This window comes from Scatophagus argus, chromosome 20, assembly GCF_020382885.2.
Source record: "Scatophagus argus isolate fScaArg1 chromosome 20, fScaArg1.pri, whole genome shotgun sequence".
Classification (NCBI taxonomy): domain Eukaryota; kingdom Metazoa; phylum Chordata; class Actinopteri; family Scatophagidae; genus Scatophagus; species Scatophagus argus.
In genome coordinates this window covers 599,197-625,070 of record NC_058512.1, presented here as the reverse complement: position 1 = coordinate 625,070, position 25,874 = coordinate 599,197, and the positions used below count along the sequence as shown (strand labels likewise).

The 25,874-nt window shown below is 46.4% G+C and overlaps 1 protein-coding gene across 1 annotated transcript in view; it reads right to left on the bottom strand.

The window, feature by feature from the left end:
* The window catches only part of gfra2b (GDNF family receptor alpha 2b), a 51,917-nt gene that overhangs the window by 6,559 nt on the left and 19,484 nt on the right, over positions 1-25,874 (bottom strand). The window contains exons 3-8 of the mRNA XM_046375380.1: positions 22,380-22,457; positions 12,015-12,214; positions 11,262-11,449; positions 3,267-3,376; positions 2,592-2,732; positions 418-602 (exon numbers count right to left, since the gene is read on the bottom strand). Coding sequence (XP_046231336.1) covers positions 418-602; positions 2,592-2,732; positions 3,267-3,376; positions 11,262-11,449; positions 12,015-12,214; positions 22,380-22,457 — 902 coding nt within the window. The remainder of the gene's footprint in view (positions 1-417; positions 603-2,591; positions 2,733-3,266; positions 3,377-11,261; positions 11,450-12,014; positions 12,215-22,379; positions 22,458-25,874) is intronic.

Below are 25,874 nucleotides of genomic sequence, written 5' to 3'. Positions count from 1 at the left end.
GCTATTTTTAATGAACCTTATAATTGTGCGTGTTACTGTGAAGCTTTTTTCTGTGTGGCTAACTAGCGAGTAAAGCAGCTTTAAACTGGGATCTGTTAGCTTTAGCATTACGCCTTGGTGTGCTATTGTGTGTGTATCTGTGGAGCTCTGGCTGCTTTAACATGTGTCAAGTGATGACACTGTTATTGCCTAACACATCATTATGTTCTTTAACGACAGTTCTTGTTCATCATCAATCAGCTAAATGACAAGCTGCTCTTTTCACTGAAATCAGTCACTGACGTGAGGTTTCGACTCAACTGATTATTTGAATAATTACCATTGCAGGGATCAATCTAATGTGAGGTTGCTTTGTTTCAGTTTTGCGGGGCAGTGGTCCTCCCACATCATGAACACATCCAATGAGAGAAAACTCACCTGCAGGTTAGCACAGGTGGAAAACATACAAGCGCTGTCCAGGGGTTTGACTGCATTGCCCTGCAGAGAGGGAGCAGGTCTGGACATGACCGGCGGCTGGGCGGGGGGTAAGAACGTGGACGACGGCTCGGTGACAAAAAGAGTCCCTCCCTCTGAGCCGTAACCGAACGACTGGATGGCATTTTCTGTCACAGAGACAAAGAAAGCAGAGCAGAGGGAGTGAACACGAGAAACAGGTGAAGAGACAGCAGCATTATACATATTTGACCCTCTTTAATCCCACTATTAGCCAAATTACAGTGACAGCAAAATTATTGTCTGCTCACCAAGACATTTCACTTCCTGTTTTTATGTTTGCTGGTGGTGTAATCCATATCTTGCTTGCTGCCCACCACATGAACACTTTTTACGTACCTACATTAGCCAGTGGAAAGGAAGTAAGTCTATATAACACCATGAGTGTCAGGTGAAGGTGAATGAAAGGCGAGACATTACAAATGGCTTTGAACTGAGTAGGTACAATTCAGAATTGTTATGGAAAACCTGGCGGATGTGCAACGGCAGGAGGCCAAGGTGGAGTTTACGGTAAAAAAAAACAAAACGTGAATGATATTGAAAAGTCATCATCAGCATGTGAGCTCATAGGGAGCATTATTTTAAATAAAGGAGTTTGTGTATGCAGTGGGAAGATGTCAAGGTGAAAATAAAGTTAGTTTGAAGTGTCCAAAAAAAAAACCAACTGAAAAAGCTACTGACGAAAATATGGAAGTCTCTCTCAGCTGCTGTGTATTCACGTTTGATACGGCTTGTGTGTTCGAGGCTTATGGACAATTAAGGCTTCTTTGACATCTTTCAAACAGCATTATATTCACTGGCCTTGGACATTCTTCCAACCTTTATTTCAGCTTAGAAACACACCTCTCTGACAATACACCTGGATATAAAACACAGACAAAAGATCCAACAAACCAAGAAGTACAAAACAGAAGCTTTGATAAAAAATGCCTGCAAAAAGTAGAAATAATAAAAAACCAAATTCGAAAAATAACAAAGGTTTAGGAACAAATAAAAAAATGAAATTTGAAGCAGATGAATCAACTAAAACAAACCCCAGGAAGACCAGTTTGTGGAAGCTAATGGAGACTTGAATGAAGGACAGCGTTGTGTATATTGTACAAATATAGACATACAGTATATTTACAGCACTTTGACCACAGCAGCCAACAACCTTTTCACTTCAACACTCTCCACAAAAACAAGTCAGCAGAGTCGTCAGAAGCTCCCGGCAGGGGTTTGCTGTATGTGGTTCAATCCACTCTGATGTGTTTGGTGAATGATTGATGAACCTGCGACTGAAACCACTCGACATGAAGCGACGGCTGCCTTCAGATGAGACTGAGCGAAGGTTATTGTTGTGTTTGTGGTGTTTCTGTCTGTGATACCGGGTTGGATGTGATCACAGATGACTAAAATTACACAAGAGGAAAACTTGTGACCAAATATACTCAAAATAAGGCCTTGATCAATATTTGTATTAGTATTTTGACAAATAAATGTGAGTCACTTTTCAAGCAAATATTCCAAAAATCAGCTGTTAAAAGTATCTTACATGTAAATGTACATATAATTTAAATGTAAATATAAAGATGGATGACAAGAGCTCCCCAGAAGTGAAGCCAAAACATCCGTGTTGCCCCCTGGTGGCTGGCTGCAGTACAGCTCATAAGCCCCTCCTCCTCCATGTTAGCAGATGGGACACGAGGCAAACTCAAACCGGCACATATCAGAATCTGTGAGGACCCACTGAAAACCCAAAGTACACATCAAATCATTTTTTTTCAGAGACGGTTTCTGTCATTTTAGGTAGTTCTTATCACACTGATCACCAGAACAAGATGGCAGCCGTATCAGGGACATTTTGGCTTCACTTTAGTACAGTGGGAGGGAGTGGAGACACGGCAGCCATCTTGATGTTATTTATTAACGGCACAAATGATTAATGGATGAACAGAGAGAATAAGCCGCAGATTAACTGGTAAAGCTAAATGCAGCACTGAATCTTACTGTCAAGCCACAGCCAAGCCCCAGCTGGAGGGGCTGCTTTTTAAACTTCAAGGCTTTGTGGCTAAACTTTCCTCACTAGTGTGGAGGTGACAGCCAGACTGAGGACTCACTGAGGCAGGTGTTGTGTGTGAAGTCCCGGTGGAAGGCGTCGCAGTCGGACTCCTGACTGCCGGGGCCCCTGCAGGTGCACCACAGGCTGATGGTGATGTTGGAGGGACTGCTGTCGCTGTAGTTAGGCGTCACATCTGAGCCTGAGGCGGGGGAGGCAGGGAGAAAGAGGGGGAGGAATAAGAATTAGGATGGAGATTATCCAGGAAGAAAGGTAAAGAGGATTTTTGCAAATTGGGAATTGAATCACTGGATGATTTCCAGCGAGGATGTGAGTCACACGGAACAACAGCATCTACTGTATATTCTCAAACAAAAGATGGTCTTCAAAGAGTGGCCGACTGTCGAATAAGATAAAGATAAAAAGGTTGGTCCTGGACAGCAACAGGGACATGTTATAAAAAAATAATAATTCCATTTGATATCTATCAACCAAACTCAACACTTCCTCATCTGTTTTCACACTAAAGGCCCACCTATAAACAGAAGGATGCAACATTTAATTTAATGTGAAATTTCTGCCAAGTGTTCATACAGGACAGCTCAACAGAAAACCGCTTCATTCACCAGTTCACTGACTGTTCCATGCACAAACTGTCCAATCACAGCTCAGCACCTGCAAAGGTATCGACTACCATCTGCCACACATACGCAGAGAATCTGATGATTAATCTCACCGATGAGGCCGACGTAGGACATGAGGCAGCCGTGGTAGTTATCGTGGGGGCAGCTGGTGACGGTGTGAGACGTCATCTGGCAGTTCATGTGGAAATCGGCGAGCCGAGACCTGCGGCAACAGGACATGCGCTTCAGTTTTGTATGAAGTGAGCTGAAGTGTCTGCTGTTGAATGTAACCTACAATCAATTCATCACTTCAACGTACAAATTAGATTCACACGACTGATAAATAGAAAAGAGCTTCATTTTTTCGACCCAAACATTTGCCGTTTTCAGGGGATGATTAAGGGGACAGAGACTATTTCACACGCTGATTCATAATATTAATTATTCATGATCCGTCTGCATCTGTGTTCCTGTTTTCTAACATTTTTTCACCGTTTCATTTACTCAGTTCTTTCCTCTTCTCCTTCACACAGGAGATCTGTAACTGCATTATGGTTAAAGTCCTTCTGAAAAGCAACAGAAAACATAAAACAGACGAGCAGAAACCTGAAAATCCTGGCTGATTCATGCAGGAGTCTGGGAGATTATGTGTGCGTCTCCAGCACGCGTGTCCTGCAGGATCCACCACATCACGCATATGTTAATGCATGACAAACTGTCACAGGCAATAACTGCACTGAGCTTCATCTACTGTCCCCGTTCTGTGGTCCTCCATGCTGTCTCCGTCTCTCGGTCCTCTTTAAGTCCTGAGCCTCCCTGCTGCTTCGTTTCTCTCACACCATCCTCCTCCCCCTCCTCCCCCTCCTCCCCCTGCTTTTTCTTCTTCTCCTTCTTGTCTTGACGAGCGTCGCTGAGTGTCAAGACGAAACGTGAAAGATGTCATAAGGTCCGATCAGCGGGGTGACAGAAAGGTGTGATCCTGTCGCTGTTCGATGCCACGTGATAGACACAGTCCAACTGTGTGTGTGAAGCACTGACACACACACACACACACAACCTGCTCACACACGTGAGAGTGTTTGTGTTTGCTTGTCTGTCTGTCGACTGCAGAGAATGATATCGTTTGACAGGTCTGAGTGCTGCGCATTTGACTTTCACAAAGAGGTCAGTGTGTGTGTGGGTGCACCTGTGTGTGTGTGGGTGTGTGTGTGTGTGTGTGTGGGTGCACCTGTGTGTGTGTGGGTGCACGTGTGGGTGTGTGTGTGGGTGTGTGTGTTGACCCTGCTTGAGTAATCCTGCCAACGATGTCAGCTGCAGACAAAAGACACGTAAACATCAGCCACACTGACGAAGACACACTTTGAGTGTCTACATGGCACACACACACACACACACACACAGGGCACATTGCAGTGAGAGGCGGTGACTCGGATGGCTGTGGAGACTCCAGTTTTTGAATTGATTTTGAAGGACAACACGTCCATGTTGGCGTCTCCCAGCCCACATGTCAAACATGTTCACAGCTTAACACACACTGCACTGCTGCATGTACGTGGAACCAGACGGCGCCTTCGCAATGCTTCTCATTTTTCATTCATTCTGCCTCTTTGGTGCAGGAAGACGAGGTCCCCCTTCTTAACACCTGATCCAGTTTATTCACTGATGAGAATGTGAGCTGTGGACAGAGATTCAGAGGGCTCAAAGTGGACCTGAACTGTGCAGGTTTTATGTGAGCTGCTCACTCAAAATCTCGCAGACGTCACGGAAATCAGTTCAGATGTTATTTGGAAAATGGCTTAAAATGCCCAAATTGAACCTGCTGAATGAAATAGAGGTTGTCAAACTGTCCTCAGACAGTCTGTCTCAGACTCTCTGACCTTCACTTGTCACTGCTGCTAACTGCTTCTCAGACAATCAAAAAGCCTTGTTTAAAGATCAATTAGCAGCTCGTGTTTTCATTACTGCTAATATTCACTTCCATATCAGCAACTGGCACAACTTTCAAAAGTCCGCACATGCAGATATCCACACTGCACGCGTCCTTTCCAGCTCTTAATTCTGCTCTTTGACGCCGCAGCCCTTTGATCCAGAGGAAAACTGGATTCTCAGGCAGCTGAGCGAAGCGTCGTCTTCGTCTGATTTCAGGTTTCTGCACATTTACTGCGGATGGCCGTTGGAGATAATGAGATCTCCTCGTCATGAGAGGAGACACCTGGATTTGTGTGGCTCGTTAACAACGGCGTGCAGCGAGTGATGAGCAGGAGGCCATTTTCAGTAACTTGTCGGAAACGCACGGCGGTGAGGACATCGTTTTAACGAGCCCTGATCCTGAGTCAGTGATGAGTCGTTCAGAAGCCACATCAGCTCAGCTCTGCGTAGTTTTTCCCTCGGACTTCCTGTAACTGTTGGACTCCTTACATTGGCCACATTTAGACGTCTTATCTGAAGTAATTTAACGGGAATTCTGCACAAACTCAAACTAAAGTCTGGCCCTGTGCATCTTCATCTTCATCTTCTTCATATTGACTGCAGCGCAGTGGTCTGACTGTCACTCAGTAACATCTGAGGGCGGAGCAGATGGAAACAGATGGATTCCTCCAGTTTACGCTCCACATGTAAAGACGTGGCGAAGCGGCCGTCGGAGAAATCACACTCATTACAAACACGGATCAGTTATTTGCTCTCGTGACATTTTCATGCGTGTAAAACGAGCGCATGTGACGGCACGCGACGCCCTCCATCGTGTCAGAGGAGGTGAAGGAATATTAACATGAAATCAGAGCGAGGCTGAGTGACTGCAAATGGCCTTATTACTGACTGTCAGGCAGCAGTGTGTATGGAGAGCAACACACACACACACACGTGCGTGTTAAACCTCGTAGGTATGCACGGTGAGGTCTGCTGTCAGAGTTAAACCTCACTCTGTGACCCTGACTCAGCAGTCGTCCTGTGACGGACTCAGAGACCCCTCACATGTTATTCAGTTAGAAACAAAACACACACACACACACAGATTTTCATTCTGTGCGAGTCCCCTTTAAACCAGAAGATAATCGTTCAGCGTTATTTGGTGTGTGAGCGTCATGGCCTGAGAGTCCAGGCTGAACGCTGAAGTGATGAGATGAGCCGTTAGCGTTCGTTTAAAGGTATTTAGCGAGCTGCCTTGTGCCTGCGGCCTCTGGGGATCGCAGTGAGAGCTGCTGCTCTGAGCCTGATCAGCGCTCGCCTTCAAATCTGAAAGTGGACGGACGAATTCTTCCCTCTCGGCTCTGAGGAGGTTTGGAAGTTTTCGCGTCTTTTTAAAAATCTGTCCATCGTGAGTGAGGAGTGCGATGATGAATCTGTGCGAGAGCTCAGGAGTGTGTGGTTTCCTGTTGAAGCTGCACACTGAAGTCAACAACGCTTCTCTAATTGCGTTTGTGGAGATAAAATGTCTCCAGGGTTTAGATCTCATTATGTTGTGCAGACACAACGCAGGAAGTTTCTGTTTGTTTGTTCTAAATATGAACATCAGCAGCAGCTCGCAGGCGGCTGTGATGCTCCTCTTTGATTTATGGTGTCATTATGATGGAAATTATATGAGAAATGACGCTGCTGTGTGGTTACCACTGAAGGCTTTTGTCAAGATGTCTTTAACCTCAAAGCACATGTGCTTGGTTTCCTCCTTCATTATGTAAGTGTGTGTGTGTGTGTTTGGTGATTAGCTGCTTTGTTTTCTCTTTAATTAACTGTCCCTAAGTGGGACTGCTCATTTGCATATTTACATCTGTGCGAGTTGTGGGTGGCTGCTCTCCATCAGCAGCAGCTCAGGTTGCCTTCGGTCACACCCTGAGCTCCACCTCCTGAGGGTTCGCTCGCCTTACCTCCCTTCAAAAACTCATCCGTCGCTCCTCGCCTCTCTGGGCCACACGGAGACGAGCGCAGAGGAAATGAGATGAATCAGGGAGCTTTTGTGTAAACTCACACACACACACACACACACACACGGAGGTTCCTGCTGCAGCTTCCTGTCGTCCTCTGCGACCTCCAGAAAAGAGGCAGCGATTTCCATCACTTCACCACCTCACCTCACTGACCGAGTAATGGAGCGACGCGGGCGCTAGATTGGCTGCCTCGCCTTAAAACGCCACTCAGCTGCTGCCGGCGGCTTTGGAGAAGCAGTTCGGCTCGGCACGCGTCGGCGCTCGGCCCTGTGCGTTTGCATACACACGACTGTCATTAGTGGGAGTGTTCTCGCTCTGATGGGGTCAGGAGGAAGCTGAATGATGTAAATCTTCACAGCCGCCAGATGTGTCCTGATGGAAACCTGCAGCAGGTCTGTCAGAGGATAAGCTGTGTGTTCTCAGTCTGACCCCGTCTGAGGGCGTCCACGGCGGGCGGGTTGGCATGTTTAAAAACCTGAGCACATAAAGCTGAAACGACCCACACGCGGTCAGAACGATGTTGTCTGGGTAACCCTGCACATACGACACACGGGCCTGCGGACTCTTCTTCTGTTACGCACTTTAAGTATAAATCTGGTGATGTTTTATCTGTGTCTTCCTGCCGAGCTGTGAATCCTTCCTGCTGTCTCCACTCCTTTGTGACAGCAAACTGAATGTCTTTGGGTTGTGGGCAAAACAGGACATTTGAGGACGTCGGCTGGGCTGCGGGAAACGCTGGCCCACAAACAAACAAATCTGTTCACTGATGGATAAATCAACACTGAGAATAATCCCTGCTGCTCCACGTCTGCCCTCAGCCAAGTACTCGATCGGTCCTGGTCCCGAGGCAGTACTGCTGGTCAGAGGTGCAGCTGTAGTGGGCGGGTTTACTTCCTGCACCACTGACCTGACGTCATACCTGCAGCACTGACTCACTGTCTGTGCTGATGGACGATGACTGTTGATCACATTTTTATTTTGGTGTCCAAAGATGTTCTGTTACAACCCAACAAGAAATAAACAGACTGTAAGTCAGATTCCTTCACATCCTGTGTTGCACTAAACTGCTTCCTTCCCTCAGAGCGTAGACGAGGAGCCATCAGGTCCATCGAGGTCCATCAGCCAGCAGCAGAGGAAGCAGAAATACGTTCAGAAATCAGTTCGATGTCAATCATCAAATCCAGTCACGGAAGGCTGAAATGCGTCTGAGTTAGGTTGGTGTTGCAGGCTGCTTTTCGGTTTGCTTTTATTTTCGAGGCAGCTGTATTGTCTGGAAATATCTTTTCAGTTCATTTCCTGTTTTATTTTCCCAGTTTTCTCCTCTTGTGTCCCCTTTAACTTGTCACTTCCTGTCTTTGTCTCCAGCTTTTGCTGCTAGTCTGCATGTTCCTGCTTTGCTTTGGTTTCCTCCTGGATTCAAACCGTTTGGCTCCTGATTCACCTGGTTTTTCACCTGGACCTCCAGTCGCCTGCTTCAGCCGCTACGTCAGTAAGTTTGTTAAAGTTTCCTTCTGTTCTTTGTGTCTGTCTGCAGTTTGGGTCTTTGGATGTGAAGTGTGAGAAGTTTCAGCCAAAGCAACATGATGAGCTCAGCTGACAGAGAAACAAAGGAGCAAACTGTGTGGACGGCTTTGTTTCCTGTTTCAGTATATTTGACGTGATGGCTGCATGCGACTGTATGATGTCTGTTGATGCTCTGTTTGTCTTAGTGTGGCACTTCAGTTCAGCCGTCTGTTTTATGGATTTATGGTTTTATGGATCACGGATGAAAAATGTGATAAAAAAGGTGTCGTCTATGGTGGCTCGATGTGCTGCTCCTGTGGAGGAAGACATTAGCTCTTTTAAATGGTTTAAACACTTTGCCGTGTGTGTTGCTGATCTGCAGTGTTTCAAAAACAAACTGAAATCTAAAGCAGGATGCAAACAAATTTTCTCTTCTGTGAGAATCTGTGACTCTGCAAGCAAAGTGTGCAAATAGATTTTCCTAAATGTGTTACTTTGGTTTCCATCAGTTATTTTGTCTTTTTCTGTCATTTCAAACTGTTGCCAGTTACAGCTGACGTTAATGTGCTCAGTCTGTAAAATCCTCACGTGCTCCACTTTTTCAGTGGCTGTGAGGACATTTCCATCAAAAATGAAGTTAATCCACTGGGTTATCCTCATGTGGAGGAAGAAGACTCCTAATGCAGCAGCTGACCTTCAGCTGAATGTCCAAGTTAGCCAAAATGCTGTCAAATCCATCCATCGTCCATAACGTCCTCTGAGCTCATATTATGGGATGTCAGTTTGGCACTTAGAAACAGCCTGTGGTTCTTCTACTACGTCACTGGTGAAGCAAGACAACTCAGCTTTCTCTCTTACATCCCCTTTACCATCAGCATCACAAAAAGTGGTGAAATTTCCCTTTAAATGAGCGCCTCAGTCCTTTTAAAGCTCTCTGTGGGTTCCTCATGCATTACTCGTGGCAATGGACCATATTTAATTACTCTTTCTGTCAATCAGAGTGCTCCTCGAGCAGTTAGCGCCGCGGCGGGTGAGGAGGACCCCTGAGAGGCTGTTGAGACCCAGAGGACCTGCAGGACTCCGTGATTATGCAGCTCTCTGCTCTCCATCGGGAGGTAATGCAGACAAAAATGAAAAGCTGAAGAAACTCTGCCTTCCTTTTTACACGCAATCAAATGTGATTCATGTTCTACGTGGGAAGCGGTCGCCTGCCTCAGAATGTATTGTTGTCTCAACCCGGGATGTAAATACGGCGGCCTTTTGGGTCAGAGCTCGTTAGGACTTTTGGGGTTGGTTTGTGATGGTCTGCAGGCTCTGTGGGTCTGATTCACAGAGTCTGTGACGCCTAACCAGGACAGGAAATGCAGAGCAACTTGGTGTATGCAAGAGCAGTTAATCTTCTGATTGTCTGGAGGCAGCTCGTTCAGGACTGTCCCGCTTTGTGCTGAGACAGGAGGATCTCTGAAACACCCCAGCCAGTAGAGCTAAATGATGTGCAGACTTTACCACACGGGAAGAGATACGTCTTGGTGATGTGCTGTTTAGAACAAACTCGTAATTATCTGTAAATGTTGTACGTTACTTCTGAGTTTGTTCCAGTGATGCGTGTGTTTACTTCAGTGGAGACACGTTGTGATGCCGCGTGGACTCAGACTTGTCCGTCTGTGGACAGCTCCCTCAGGACGGACGTGAAATCATGTTGTGTTAGGTTTTGGATAATAAAAACAGATCAAAAGTAAAATGCAAAAACTCCGGGTGACAGTTGGCTCTAAAAAGCCAAACTGTGCAGCTGAGCCATTTGTTGTTTCTTATTTGCAGCAGCTCTGATGCTTGATGAGCAGCTCACATCCTCTGAGCTGGAGGACTTTACTTTGTGCAAACCGTGAGCCTCGTTTCACAGCAGAAAACAAACCTTCTGCTTCTGCTTCAAATGATCAGCTCCTCCGACGTGTCCGCTTTAGCTTTTGGTGAGAACGTGTAAACCTGAAAACGCCGAGCCGTATGCATGCTGTAAGCGCTGGAGCCTGGGGACGGCAGCGTGATGGCAGCAGATCACCTGACAGGAGCTCAACCTCAAACCTTCACTCTGCGCTCAGTTTGCCGTCTGCAGCCAAAAGCAGCTCAAAGCAGCTTTGTTCTCTACAAGTTTGTTTCTGAGCATGTTGGCTATGGAGCTGCGACAGTGAAAACGGAGGACGTGGACGTACAGATGGAGAGGACATTTCTGAGAATCCCACAAAGGTTGAGTGTCTTTCTGTCTCCCCCATCTGAACTTCCTGTGCCCCGTTCTTCAACCCTGCCCCCTCAGAAACCTCCTCTTCCTCCCTCCATCGCCGTATTTAACATAAACTCCTCTGGGCAAAGTTAACCAATCATGCGTGTGCGCGTCTCCTTTCTCAAGGGCACCTCGCGTGTAGCTCGTTCACTTCCCCCACTTCAAGCTCCTCTAACCTTTAAAGCCAGTCGTTATCAATCAAACGTGCAATTTTGACCCAAGAGTGTGCTCTTTCTAATTAAACACTCCAGAAGCTGATTTCACTGATTAGTTCCTCCTCCCGTTTGATAATAATCAGTGAAACGAGCTGCATCAAGCTGAAAAGTCTGCCAGAGTTGTGTGGGTGGGAAAATAACCCTGCAGGTCACGATCACACCTGATTGACCGCTGAAGGCCACACATCTCACCTGCACAGAGCGTCGGAGCGGCAGGTGCGTCGGAGCTCCAGGCAGCTGGGCTTGTGCCTCTCCTGGTGGGAGCAGGAGGGGACGATGGTGCGGCGGCGGCGCTCGGCGCACGCCTGGTCCGGGCACGAGCAGAACAGCAGAGGGTAGCTCAACTCCCACGAGACCCGCTCGAAGAACTGACGCAGGGCCTGAGACACACACACAGACCGTCAGGGATTAATGCAGCACATCACAGGAAACGACCAGGAGCCGCGTGAAGGTCACGTCTCAAAGGAACAGCTCGAGCAAAGGCGAGGACGAGAAATCACATTTAGCTGTTAGCAGCCAGTAAGCGCTTCAATGTTTAATCGGTACAAACAGGAGCACAAAATGAAATGTTAACAACCTTTTAGCCTTAAATACGCTGCCAGCAGCATCTGTGTGCAGTGAGCGAAGCCTTCCTGTCACCAAGCAGCAACTAACAACTTAACTTTACACGCAAAAACTGAGTGTTTTGGTGTGCGACTTTTGATTGCTGTCTAATTCTAATGAAAAAGGTTACTTTATTGAAATCCCCAGAAAATTCCTGAAACTGAAAAGAGTGAGTCATATCACAGTCTGTAACCGTGGGGGAGGGGATTGCACCACTCTGTCATGTTTCTTCACATATAAACTTGGGTCGGTTCTGAAGTCCAAGCAGGTTCAGTCAGTATTCCCTCTGCTGTTTCTCATTAATGTCAATAATCAACAAATTAACGATCGCTGTGCTCTAACCTTCTGACATCTTTTCCGGCTACATGGCTCCTGATTGGCCAGAGAGGGCTGTGGGGGCGTGGCCTTGCTGCAGATGGAGTTGTATGCGGAGCGCAAACGTTTACACGTCTCGTTGAGGTTACACGCCTTCGCTGCGTCCAGGCAGGGGTTACAGGGTTTCCCCGCCTCCGAGCAGGGGCTCATCTTCGACAAAGACGAATCTGAACAGGAAAAAACAAAAATAAATTTAAAGCAAATTTGCAGTCATCAAACCTGATGGTGGCGTTTGTGATGAATATTAAAAACATTTCCAGACTGTTTGGTCTCAGAGGGTGAGGAGGCCTGACACTCTGTGCTGTTAGCAGATCGCTGTGCAGTGGAAACACCTCATCGCTCTGTGTTGTTATGTAAGCAGTCCCACATGTTGTGCAGCTGCTGATGTGGGTGGTAGGATGGTGCACACGTAAAGAAAGTTCAGATTAACTGAATCTGGAGACTCAATTTGAGATTCAATACGCCTGGGAGTCAAATGAAATCCTTTCCCAACTACACCTGAGCTAACTGACCTAGAAACAGTATGAAAAACTTTTTGTGAGGTATAAAATGAGGATTTTTTTTTAGAAAAATGGTGAAAAGTCGAGCCCTGATAATAGCAGCGATAACGCCAGGCTTATTTTCCCTGGGAAATCCTGCCAGGCTACTGGGGGAATTAGGATGAAATTATATTCTGAATCACAGGTGACAAAGACTTGATAGTGTTTTATCAGTACACCCAGTGTCATGGGTGCATAGCAGCAAGCAAGCAAAACATGAGTGACTGTGACCAGAGGGGCCGAGTGAACACAGCAGGAATGAAATCAGAACATCCAAATCAAAAGTCTGCAGCAACAGGACGTGACAGAGACAACGAGACTCAAACTGACTCTGTGTTGACCTGATTGTGAAAGTTTGAGGCCCATCCTGTCCACTGGGTGTACGTTCACGCTGAGGATGTTGTATTTATGTCTCTATTGCCTCTGACTGGTCAGCCTTCTGTTCATCATTAACCTGAAACACACTGAAGGCCAACAGCACAGTTTCTGTGAATCGAGGTTTTTGTGTGGACCATTTTTCTGATCTCATTACATTCACAGTGCAGTCGTTAATGTAAAATGGATGAGACTTCACTGACATGCACAGTAGTTATATCACAAAGATAAAACCTTTAAGTGTCTGAGAGGAAAATCCCACAGACCCTGCCAGACCAGCTGATCTTGAGTCAGAGGACCTGTGGACATGTGATAGCAGTGTTTACTGATAACAGGCTGCTGCGACTACGGGCCGATAAAATCTTAAGAGCAGCTTAAGTGGGCCGTAATGAACGGACGGCGAGCCGATGAAAGTGTGTAATAGATCACTGGGCAAAATAACAGCACAGGGACAGACGGTCAGCCAACGAGTCGGAGCCTTCCTGCCGCAGAGTTCGTCTTCTTCCTGTCGCTGAGAGTAGTTTTAACATCTCTACTAAACTACAAACGCAAAGGTACCACCAGGTGTTTCACCTGACTTGGCTGCTCTTATCCAGCCCATGAGAACGTAGCAGCACCACAACCCTCAGGACAAACTGAGACGCACCCTGGAGTTCTCACAACCATTCAGCTGAACTTTTCTTCTTCTGAAGTTTAATATTCATCCATCCATTTTCTATAGCGCTTATCCGTCAGGGTCGCAGGGGAGCTGGAGCCTATCCCAGCCAACTACAGGCGAGAGGCGGGGTTCACTCTGGACTGTTTTAGACTTAGACTTACTGTATTTGTCATTTGGATTTTCATCGCAAACGAAATTTCTGTACAGTGGCTCAAGCATAGCAGGAATTACTGACATATTCTTTTTAAAAGAAAAAGTAAAAAATATAATATATACACACAATAAATATGAAGTAAAAAGTACTTGAAAAATGAGGTATTTTGTATAAAAAGTCAGTCAGCATATATACATATGTAATTATTATTGCACAGTGAGTATTTGTAATAAATAGTACTTTTGTAGATGTACAGAATATAAATATATTACACGGTAAATAAATGGGCTGTAGTCCTGAGTGGTGTTTGTGTGGTTGAGGAGGGGAAGTGATCATGTAGAGTTAAGTAGTCTTATGGCATATGGAAAGAAGCTGTTTGCGAGTCTGGTTGTTCTGCACCGCATGCTGCGGAATCTTCTGCCAGACTTCAGCAGTGAGAACAGACCGTGGTGAGGGTGGGAGGGGTCACTGGTGATGTTGTGGGCCCTGGTCAGGCAGCGTTTCCTTGCAATGTCCTGGAGAGGAGGGAGTGGAGTCCCAGTGATTTTGGGGACAGCAGCGGTGAATGTCTGTGAAGCTGCTTTTTCTTCAGACATGAGCTGATGTCTGCCACCTTTACAGAAAAAATCAGAATCTACAGAAAGGAAGAAGAAGCCCCTTAGTGCACCGAGCGCCACGTTAGCTGGAGGGGAAGGTGCTGTAGAGCTGGATCACAGTGTCACATCACACCATCCACTGTGAACACACACATGTGGACACTGATAAATTCCAATAAAACACATCCAATTATACAAGTCTAATGGAAAAGACAACTGTGACCTTGGCCTGAGGAAAGCCCTTTAAAGTGTGGCACGATGACATTTCCCCGAGTCAAAGCTGCAGTCTCGTCTCACGTTTTTATCACTGAACTGGAGTATGTTCTGTTGGAGGGAGGTGAAATTAAATGGACAAAATTGTTAATCAGAATAAAATCTGAAATTATGACGTTGCACCTTTTTATTTATGGAGCTAAGTGTGTTTTAATGAAATGTTATCAGTGTGAGTTTCATGCTCGTGTTTTTTGAATCTTCAATCGTTTGCAACTCATATAATTTCACGGCAAACGTAATCTGTGTTCATCCTGTTCTACATCGTAGAGTATGGGATCACTGTTAGAATAGCTGAACAAAATCGTCCAAGAGTCTGATCTGGCATTATGTTTTAAAGTTGAGACAGTCTCCATTTAGACTCAGCTGAATTAGTTGTTAGCAGCTCGTGCTAGCAGCTTGTGCTAGCAGCTCGTGCTAGCAGCTCGTGTCAGCAGCGTAGCTGTGTGCGCACATGCAGTCAGCACTGGATTACTGTGATACTGAAGGAAACTTAAAAACATGACGACTCTCTTTTCTCTGACTGGATGAACATCAGATGAGACCCTGAGAAGGATGTCCTGGCCAAAAGGCTTGAACTCTGCTGTCTCGACATCAGAGATAATGACATCCTCAGGAAGTGGAAGTCAAATTATAGAGGAGAACAGTGAGCGTTTCACCTGTAATGTTCATCCTGTCAGAGTGAAGTCTGGTGTAGATCAGGCTGCCTGCTACTTCACTCCTGCTTCATGGAGTTTTATTCCCACCTCAGAAGTCTGTAAGAAGATTGTGTGCCATTCGTCTACTGACTGGAGTTCTGAGAGACTGAACTGAGCTGTCGGATCTCCGTTCAGGTCAGCCTTTACTCACACTGATGTACTGTGTGTTACAAACCGAGAGCGAGTGAGAGGTGACGGAGAGGCCACCGCCGTGAGCTGCCGTCACCTCCGTCACCTCCGTCTGTGGTGTCAGATGTGATCAAATATGGCCGCAATTAACATTTTTGTGTCTCTCACATACATGCTGTCTGTCTGTGTACTTGTGCGAGACAGGAAGTACTGCAGTCCCTCAGAGTATTTTATTATCTCTGACAAAGTCTCCCCTAGTGGAATATATTCTTCTTTAAAGTCAAACTACTGGCAGTTCAGTGCACACAAACACAAAGCTGTGGCGGACCCACTGAGTGCACTCTGTTCTGTTGAGTCCTCATGAAGACTTCCAGCAGAACACAAATAATCCACAGTTTGAAGACTTTGGTGAGCCTCTGAGTTGTCCCCTAGTGCCACCATCAGGTTGATGTTTTTGAGTCATCTGATAGAACACAGATGACATTTTGCCCCAACAAACTCAGAACAAATAAAGGGGGCACCACTGGGGTCTTTGCTCGGTCCTTCACAGTTTACACTCTACATAAAGAAAATCACTAAAACACAGAATATCTGTTTCTATGCAGATGATGTTGTGTTATATCTGAATATCATTTTCCTTTTCTTTACTCTCTTGCAAATGAGATCTCAGTGACATTAAATGAACAAGTTGACCCTTTTCCCTCAGTTTAACTTTAAACTTATGAAGTTTGACTCGCTTTTGAACAGGAGGTAGACTGTTTATGTTCTACTGAATGTTTTCTTCTTGTGTCTGGATTTCGTGAAGAGTGAAAGCAGAGAAGAGTCTGGCAGAGCTGCGGCAGGAAAGTTTGGGTTGAGTACCAAAAACTTTTCACTTTATCCAACAGTGTGGAAAACATTTGACAGACAGACAGACAGGAAGGGGTGAGAGAAGCAGAGGTGAATGCAGGGAGGACATGGAGTGTAAACTTCAAAGTCTTTAAGAGCAGCTTTCAGTCAGATCAGACAAAAGAGCGACAGTCTTGATGTTTTATTTTTTGACCATCATTGTGTTATTGGTTATAACAGACTGAATCACAGTGATATCATGTATCGCCAGCTTCACTTCCTGGTGGTGGTGGTTGAATTGCACCTTGTGAAGTCAGAAAAATAGTTTATTTCTTTTGTCATTTCTGTAGGATTTAAAGATACGTAGTCAAACATCAAATGGATTGGACCTCTAATCCATTTGATGTTTCTGCTCTGCTTATTTTATCTGCTGTGTTGCTTTGATGAACCAAATCATTAAACCAGCTGTTGTTGTCATGGGCAGTTTTGTATCAGTGGGCAACAAATTGAACACTGTTGTGTCAAAAAGCTGATATAAAGCAAAGACATTTCATTTCTAAGCTCAGTTCTTCCAGGCCTTGAAAGCTGCTGGTGACCAATAGTAACCCTGACTCTGTATACACTCAGATGTCCTACTTTAGTCCAAATCTATTGGTTTGAGTGGTTCTTGCATGAGGTCTTATTTTCCACAGACTCTCAGAAAGATGTTCTGTTTCAGCTAACAAAAAACACGTCTCCTCTCGACAGAAGGCACAGATGAACTCAGTTTCTCCTCCTCCAAACAGAGCAGACTTTGAAGTCAGGGAGACAACAACAAGGATTTAACTGTAGACGTCCAGAAAGCTAAATGAAGGTGGTTGGGCACCGCTGAGGTTTGTGAAGTATTTGTTATGCACAACATTTAATGATGTGTTCAGGGGCAGATGGGAAACTTGTGCTTCATGCCCATACAAAAACTCCAGCCCCTTCAGTGTTTCTCATGACTGCATTAAGGCAGGAAACAAGTAAATGAGCACGTTTGGTCCCTGTGGAGCAGCTTGGTGATTGTGTGCAATGAAACAGGCTGGAGGCACACTTGGCTTAACGCTCTGAGCAGCTCCACTTTGATGCTCGTCTTAATGACTGCAGATTAAAGTCTGTGCAGGTTCATACGAGTATGAACACTTTATCTGTGACCTTATTACACTTTCCAAAAGAATGACCGACTAAAAGTCATTCATTCAAGGTGTGATGTGCCGATCATTTTCACACAAAGTTTCAGTCCACAGACTCTGAGCAGCCAGAACTCATTCGGACAACATGATTATAAACTCAATGAATCCTACTTGTCAGGTAGCACAGAGAGCTGCAGAGCTGTGACTCCACAAGCAGCTGCGATAAAGCATACAAACCTGACTGATTTTTACAGTTAAACTAGAATCACCTCCTCATTGTTGTGTGCCTCCACCAGCAGTCAAGTCTCAGTTTCCATCCAGTCTGTCCAGACTCACGTAAGTGAAATCTGTAGACGCCGACAGAGAGCTTCATCACATCACATTCGTTACCTGAAGCTCAGCATCATCCAAACCAAAGAGCCTGTGGTGGACTACAAAGCCTCAAATGCTGCTGTCCTTCGGCCCTCCGGGATCAGTACTGAGTGTAATAAAGTGACCGCATGTGTAACTTATTCGCTCAGAAAAGTGGGGAATTAAAAATAAGACCGAGCAAAGCGTCTTTCCCCTCACGAGTGAAACCTTCCACGCTCGACGTTCAGACCTTCGCGGCTCTTCAGTGGTTCACACACTGCGTACAGTAACTGTCTTCACATTTTTCACAGGGAATTTTTCATTAGCGTTGGCCTCCCTGTTTAACCCTCTGAACCTGAGGCACCTTCTCTCATCTCTGAGCCGCGCTCCTCGCCCTCCTCCCCCTCCTCCCCCTCCTCCCCTGCATCTTTAATGCATCGCCTGGCTCACACTTCCTCGTCACAGATAGCAGCAGCAGCAGCACAAGAAGAAGAAGAAAAGGAAGAAGAAGTAGCAGCAGCAATAGGAGAGCAGCGTTTGAAAGGAGCAGATATATATAGAGAGAGAAAGAGCGAGTATCCGGGGCAGGAGTGCGGGCCAATTAGAGAGCTGCCCTCAGGTTGTCCTGTTATCTTCCTCAGACACAACCTCAACAGGATCAACACACAAAGCCCTGCCCTGGGGTGTGCACACACACACACACATGCACACACACACACACACACACTCTTAATGTTTTATTAAAACACTGTGCGCTCCGACATCCGCTCTCCGTCACACACAAACACATATAGATTTATCCGCTGTGTGTACACCGCTGAGACATGATCTAACAAGGTCGAGAGCAGGACTGGAGGGGGGATGAAAAGGACGGAGGAAGACGTGAAGAAGAACCGAGGATCAGGCGTCTTCGCTCTGAAACCGCAGAGCTGCAGTCCCGACAGACTCAGCAAACGCTCACGTTTGTTTCGCAGCTTTTATCAAAACGAACTTGCAGAACACGGCGCTACGTTCCCGTGGGTTTCTGAGGCCAAAGTGACCTGCGGGCTTTCGCACCTCACTGAGTTTCAGTCGTATGAAACCTTTCAGTTCCCACCAATAAGCTTTTAACAGCAGAGTCCTGACTTCCTGTCAGCGTCAGAGCTGGAAGTTTTCTGCATTTGCAATGTTTGACCTTCATGTTTTGCATACTGCAGTTCATTTTTTTGTTTTTTATTTTTATTTTTTGCCTTAAAATAAAAAGTTTTTAGCGTGTCATCAAACATGTGAAAACTCCAGACTATTAGGGAAACCACATTCATGGTTTTCACCAGAAGGTCCCCTAAGAAAAACATAAGCTGCATCGTGTAGCATCACGCTAATCCTAATAATCCAAATACTAATCCAAATCCTAATCCAAGATAATCCTAATCGAGCCCATTAAAGTCCAAATCAAACAGCTTTTCACATGTTTTCTGAGTTTGTCCTCTTGTCCAAGTCTGACCTCAGCGTGGACAAAGTCCACACATGAAACCAGACTCTCACTGTAGGATCTCTGAGCTTTGAGAACGTGACCTGATGGAGATTGACAGCTGTTGTCTTCATGTCTTCATGTCCTCATGTCTGACTTGAGTCTGCTGCTAAACTCCTTCCAGAGGACAACTCATCGCTCTCATTTTAGTGTGTCTTCAGTGGCTGCCAGGAACATTTAGGACTGATGTAACTTCGTAACTCGCTGTTAATCCCGAAGAGCCTCAAGTGCATCCTCACCCAAAATTAGCCAAGATTAAAAGTCATGTTTTAATTTTATTGTGACTGTGGAGGTGAGCGCTTCTGACATCTTTAACCAAACCTGAAGAAATGAGGAGAAAGCTACAAGCGCTGACAGCATATCATACGTTATGGCTGTGTGAATTTTCATGTATTTTAAAGCATCTGTGCTGCTTCACACACACACACACACACACACAGATGAAGCTGTGTGTCGAGAGGAGGACACGTCGTTCTGTTTCCTCCCCTGAGGACAGATGATCCACTCCCCTCTGCTTTCCCAGCCCCTCGTCTCACGGTTCCTGTTCGCCTCCTTCTCTCTTGTTTCGTCTTTCCTCCTTATCTCTTTTTCTCTTTTCCACTTTGTTTCTCTCCTCTCTGACGGATGCAGATTTGACAGAGCTTTAAAAAGATGAAGACTGAGATGAGGAGTGAGGAAGACCAGCCATTTATTTAGAGCAGAGAGGCGATGATGAGCTGATCATCAGTTGAAGTGATCGTGTCTGATTCAGAGCCGACAAACAACATGCTAATGACTTCAGGCTGTTGGGTTCATCGTCGTCCTCGGACTCTGGTTGCTCTCCACGGAAACGGTTTGGACGAGTTTCACGCAGCCGGTCAGGATCGGGTCCAACCACAATGCAGCAGTGTGTGGACAACCCATTTAGCCACAACATGGCTGAAACACTTCGGCATAGTAAAACACCATGACCTTAGTGTGTCCTGATCTTTATCGCATTAGCCTCGGCCCGACGCTGTCCACCAGCTCGTCCCTCACTGTGTCCGTCGGCAGGTCGAGCAGAGACCCCAACACGCTGTCAGCTCATACATCTTTCATAGGAAAATATTGATTATAGCTGCCAGTGTTACAGCTGAACTCTGTGCTTACACATTCTGCTGTCTAAATGATTCACACCCACCAAAAGTGTTGGAACTGGTCCAGCAGGTCACCTCAGCTCACACGGCTCTCCCAAAGGACCCATGGTCCAGCACTTTGGGTAAATCGCGTGAGCGCAGGACGCGGGTCTGGTCAAAACTCCTCTTTAATCAGTTCAGTGTGTTCTGTGACGCTAACTGTTACTAACACACACACACACACACTCTGAGAAGTTTAATGCTGCTTTAGTTCAGTACTTGTGAGAAACACACACTCCAGCTCCATATTCACAAACACTCTGTCACGCCTCGCCTTCCCCTCCAATCAATTTGCGACACTCTTGTCTGAAACATACTTTAATGTTCCAGTGCTCTTTCTTCTGCCACTGCTGTTTAACACACTGCTGCATTATCCTCTTATCTCCTCCACCCTCCTCTCGCTGTCTGTCTCCTCTTTATCTGCTCTCTGAGGCTCCTTCACTGTGGATCTTCACATCAGGCTTTCAGTCTGCACCCGACAGGTGCAGCGACACACGCGCCGTCCGCCGCCGCCGCACACGCGGAGGAGACGGGTGGAGGCCGAAGTCATGTTTTTCAGCCATGCTATGGAAATTACTGAAATGTTACACATCACCTGCACCGCTGCACTGTGTGTGTGTGTGTGTGTGAGAGAGAGAGAGAGAGAAAGATGGGAAGAGAGAGAGAGAGTGAAGGAAGGAAAGAAAGAAAGAAAGAAAAAGAGCTTTTGAAGTTGCATTGGTCGCTGCTTTGACCGTGTTTGTACTTGTGTTAATCTGAGAGAGCAGAACCCAATTTACAGAGCTGCGAGTCTATTTCACAGCTGTTTGACCACACACACACACACACACACACACACACACACACACACACACACACACACAGTGTAAATGGCGATGTATTGCTCGGGGCTCCTGACATTTAAACAGTCCCCTGCATGGCGTGTGAGGCGGACACACAGCCGGTCAGAGTGTGTGTTGGGCAGTACAGTCAGCTGGCACAGTGATGAAGAGTGAGGATGAGGGGTGTGAAGCAGCACACGCTTTGATCATGTGTGTCTCTTGCTGTAAAGTGTGTGTGGGCTGCGGCGCTGAGCAGACGGTTTGTTCGCTCTTTCGGGTCTCAGTTGAAATGTGACCTAACCCTGGTGGAACATCTGGAACATCTTCAACTGATTCAGTGTCCATGAGTGGAGGCAGTTTGTATGGATGCTGAGCCCGGTGTCCCCGCTGAGTCTCGGTTTGACGTCCTCTCTGTACTGCTTCAGAACGGAACCGACATGAGAACAGAACCACTGAAGACCATCAGCAGAACCGGATTCTAAAAGGTCAGCTGTCCTCCATCTGCTCATGTTCTGGTTCACTCAGATGCTGAAGAAAACCTCTGAGGCGGATTTCAGGGACGTTTATTCTGGATGGACAGGAAGGATTTTAGCTTAGCTTGCAAAAACTTCTCTGAGTCAAAGGCTAACTGAATCCTACATTTCCCACAATGCATCTCTGCAGCATCTCTTCAGTAGAACCTCAAGACCTCCTAAATGATTGTCACCTTCAATCTTCTATGTGAAACCCCCAACAGGATGACCCAGGTGACATCACTATGACATCATCAGGGTTATTGGTTGGCTGCCCCTTCATTGGCTGATCAGGTGATCAGTAAGGACAATAAAAACATCCTGAGTGGACAAAAATCACATCTCTGCAATAATGAGGACCATGTGGAGAACCACCTCACTCGTGCACACACACACACACACACACACACACACACACACAGATGGAGCGAGCAGGTTGAGAGCTGCTCAGTTCATCTTACTGAGCAGTGCAGCAACACAGCTTTTCTACTTGTTGTTCCCAAAGACCACCACTCACTGCTGCTGAGTGAAGAGCGTGTGTGTGTGTGTGTGTGTGTGTTCAGTCTGACACACACTGTGTTACCTGAGATGATGGAGGCGTGTCGGAATTCCTCAGAGAAATGGATCGGCTCGTAGGGAGACGTCTCGTAAAACTCCTCCCCTGAAAAACAGCAGAAACGAGTTCAGTTCGTGTACGCACACACACACACAGCAGCTTTGTGTGTGAGGCCAGATGCACACCTGAACACCTGGCTCCACCTTCAAACTGTTCGTGTGAATGGATTTTATTTCAGTCAGTCTAATCCCCAACATAAAAACAATGTTTAACACACGTTAATCATCCTGAGGAGTAGTAGGCAGTGAGACGTCAGGTAAAGGTGGAAGAGTCAGGTGTGTACAGGTATGATGGATGTGTGTCACAACTGAGTCCAACCTGGACACACAGACATGCTGCACGTATACGTAGATTCAGTGTGGCTTCCTGAGGACGTCTTTACCTCTGATGTCCATCAAATGAATGTCCACAAACCTGCTTAGAGACACCTGAGCCCGAACCAGCAGGACAGACGGCTTCCAAAAACCCTGACCTGAAGTGATGTGAACAGAAGTCACTGCTGATGATGAGGCCAGAGCTTCACAGCAGAGTGACTGTGGCCACAGTGAGCAGCTTTACCACAATATTCACCAAACACGTCAGTAGTACGGTCATAAAATATGATAAGTACAAATACACACACTGCGTTTTCTTTGGATTTTATCAAACCTAAACTGAACAGCGAGTCAAAAGCCCCAACTTTTTTGTACTCTGCAAACAAACTGACTTAAACCCACCAGAATAAAAGCACATTTGATGTTCACGGATAAGACCGTTTCTCTGAGGTGTTCTTACAGGTTCACGTTATACAACACACTAACCTGAGCGACGCTTTTCTTCTTACTGAGTCTCTGAGTCAGTCTTAATGAAAGCCAGTGATAACGTTCAGATCCACGTCTGTGTTGTCTCTTATCACTGAGACGCTGGCTCCTGTAGTCAGTGGATTAGTATCAGTTTAATGTAGTAATCTGACAGGGAAAATAAATCCCTGATACAGGGATGAAGATGCCCAAACCTGATGTGATTTTAAAAAATCTAACCATACAGATGACTTCCTGTTTGGCGGTCCACCTTCATCGACTGAAGGTGGTGTGATGATGTGCCGCTGGAGACAAACGACTCAAACCAGTCCCAGTGCGGTCACTCACAAACTCCTTTGTGTTTTGAGCACAGTGAGACGCGGCGGTCAGCATGTCCAGTTTCCAGAAACGTCCTGTGGTGTTTGTGTGGCTGGACTGGACTGACCCGCGGAAGGGGACCAGGACTGTAAAGTGACCCCACATGTAACTTACTGACTCGGAAAGTGGATTCAGCGTGAAGTTAGCGTCACACACGTGTCTCCGGCGTCTCCGTGGGGCTGAAGGTCTTCTTCGCGTGTCACATCCTGCGTGCGTCACCAAGGCTTCAGCGTTAAGGCTGCTGGTTTTCTCCCACGCACACACACAGTAGATGTCAGCGTGGCAGGCTGATGTGTTACAGTACAACACATCAGCCAGCAGCCACTCGTTCACTTCTGTTCTTATTGTTGTGCACAGACAGCAAGTCAACAACACGCCAACCGCTTCTCCACAAGTCATTATGTCATGTTTCTATCAGTGCTGAATGCTGCTGCATGTGGTGATGTTGTGCCTTGAGCCCACAGACAAACGGTTCCCTTCAGCTGTGTGTGTGTGTGTGTGTGTGTGTGTGTGTGTGTGAGCTGCCTTTGACACCTTACGTGATGTTTACAGCAGGAAGTCCAGCGTGTCTGCCTGCAGCCGCTGCTTCGTGTTTACTTGTTGTTCCCTGCAGAGTTTCTTGGAAACTTGTTGATATTTTGGAGAATTTAAAGCCTACGTGGTGTCTGCGCTCGGCTCCCCTGCGTCCTGCGTTGCTTCCTTTGGCTCACTGTCACACATCATGATGTGTTACTGGCTGCTGATCGGTGCAGTAATATGAAAGTGGTAGCAGGGAAGTAGTTTGTGTTGCACCTGAGGGGCCCCTTGTGAGCAGGGGCCCCTGATTAGTGGTAGGCTTTTGTCACTATGTCATCCTGTTGGTTCACACCCCTCCTGACCTGTAATAACCCCTGCTCTGACCACACCCCATCACCTGACTGCCCCAACCACCTGCTCACCTTTCTGTCGTCCTCCTGCAGTACATTTAGTGGCCATCAAAATTTCATACATATTTTAACTTCTGATCTTATTTCACATTTGGTCCATTAAGGTCACCATGGCAGGAGTTTTGCTTGTAGATGAGGACATTAATTAAGACTTCTAACTGCTTACGACAGCATTATGATGTGTTATAAACCATTTAACGCGTTCATATGCAGTGGGGGAATTAAAGGGCTGCTTTTCATTTTGACACAAAAGCTTTTTTCCTAATTGAATTCACCTCACGCTGTAAGACAGTGCAGCAGTCTGAACACGACTCTGCAGAGTGAAGCGCTAAATGTGGCGCCGACACATGAGCTCAGCATCGCCCCGACGGCGGCTGATCAAAGAGCTTGTTTTCTTTTTACTTCCAACAGGAAATGGACGGAGGATTACGGCAGATTGCTTTATCCTTCAGGTAAACACTCAGCACACAGTAGCTTATTCACACTGCAGCTTGACATTTTCATTGGCATCAGCAGGAAGACTCTGTGCCGCGCCAGGATCTCCACGCTAACAACTTTTGTTCATTTGCCGTTGTGTCTTTAATCTTTGCACCACACATTCCCACACCAGCAAACTCCGCTGCTGATTTATTTCAGTCCTGCCCTAATTTTTGTCTACAATCATATGCCACCCGTGAGCATTTGTCTGGCATTTAGCGGCGAAGGGGCCTCCCGCCGCTCGCCTGGCTCAGCTCCTGCCTGGAGTCACAGAGCTGAGATCACCACCTCCTGGGGAGCTTCAGCTAATTTACTCTCACAGAGTGAAATAATACTTCATGAGAGACAAACAAGGCTGACGCAGACAACTGGAGCACCTAATGTAGAGACCGAGTGGAGAAAATGTCCAACACGTGAACAGGCGATCTCAGCGGACGCCTCCGGAGGTTTACAGGAGCTAATGCCAGGTCTGAGTGCCACTGCTTGGCTCTATTTTGGGCTGATGTCCATAGATTGATGCTGAGGGTAGATGAAAGGAATACTAAAAACAACGGAGGCTTTGGCAAAAGTGCTGCTGTGTGTCTGCAATTACCGGCAGCAGCCAGTTTGGAGCTTTTGTTAGTCCTGGGACTTCCGTCCATATTGGGCGGTTAGCACTCAGTGCAGGGAAGAGAAGCGACCTTCACATCGTTTGTACTGCTGCACTGCATCCTGAGCTGCATTAACCAAACAGAAGAAACTTTAGTTTGAAATATTCTTCTGCCAGGACAGGAACTCGTACGTTGCAGGTCTCCAATCTCCAAACTTTGATTCCAGCTGACAGCATCGGTTCTGTCATTTGATTGGCTCAATCAACAGACACACAGCCAGGTATTCTCTGTGTACCTTTGTGCATCACTCTG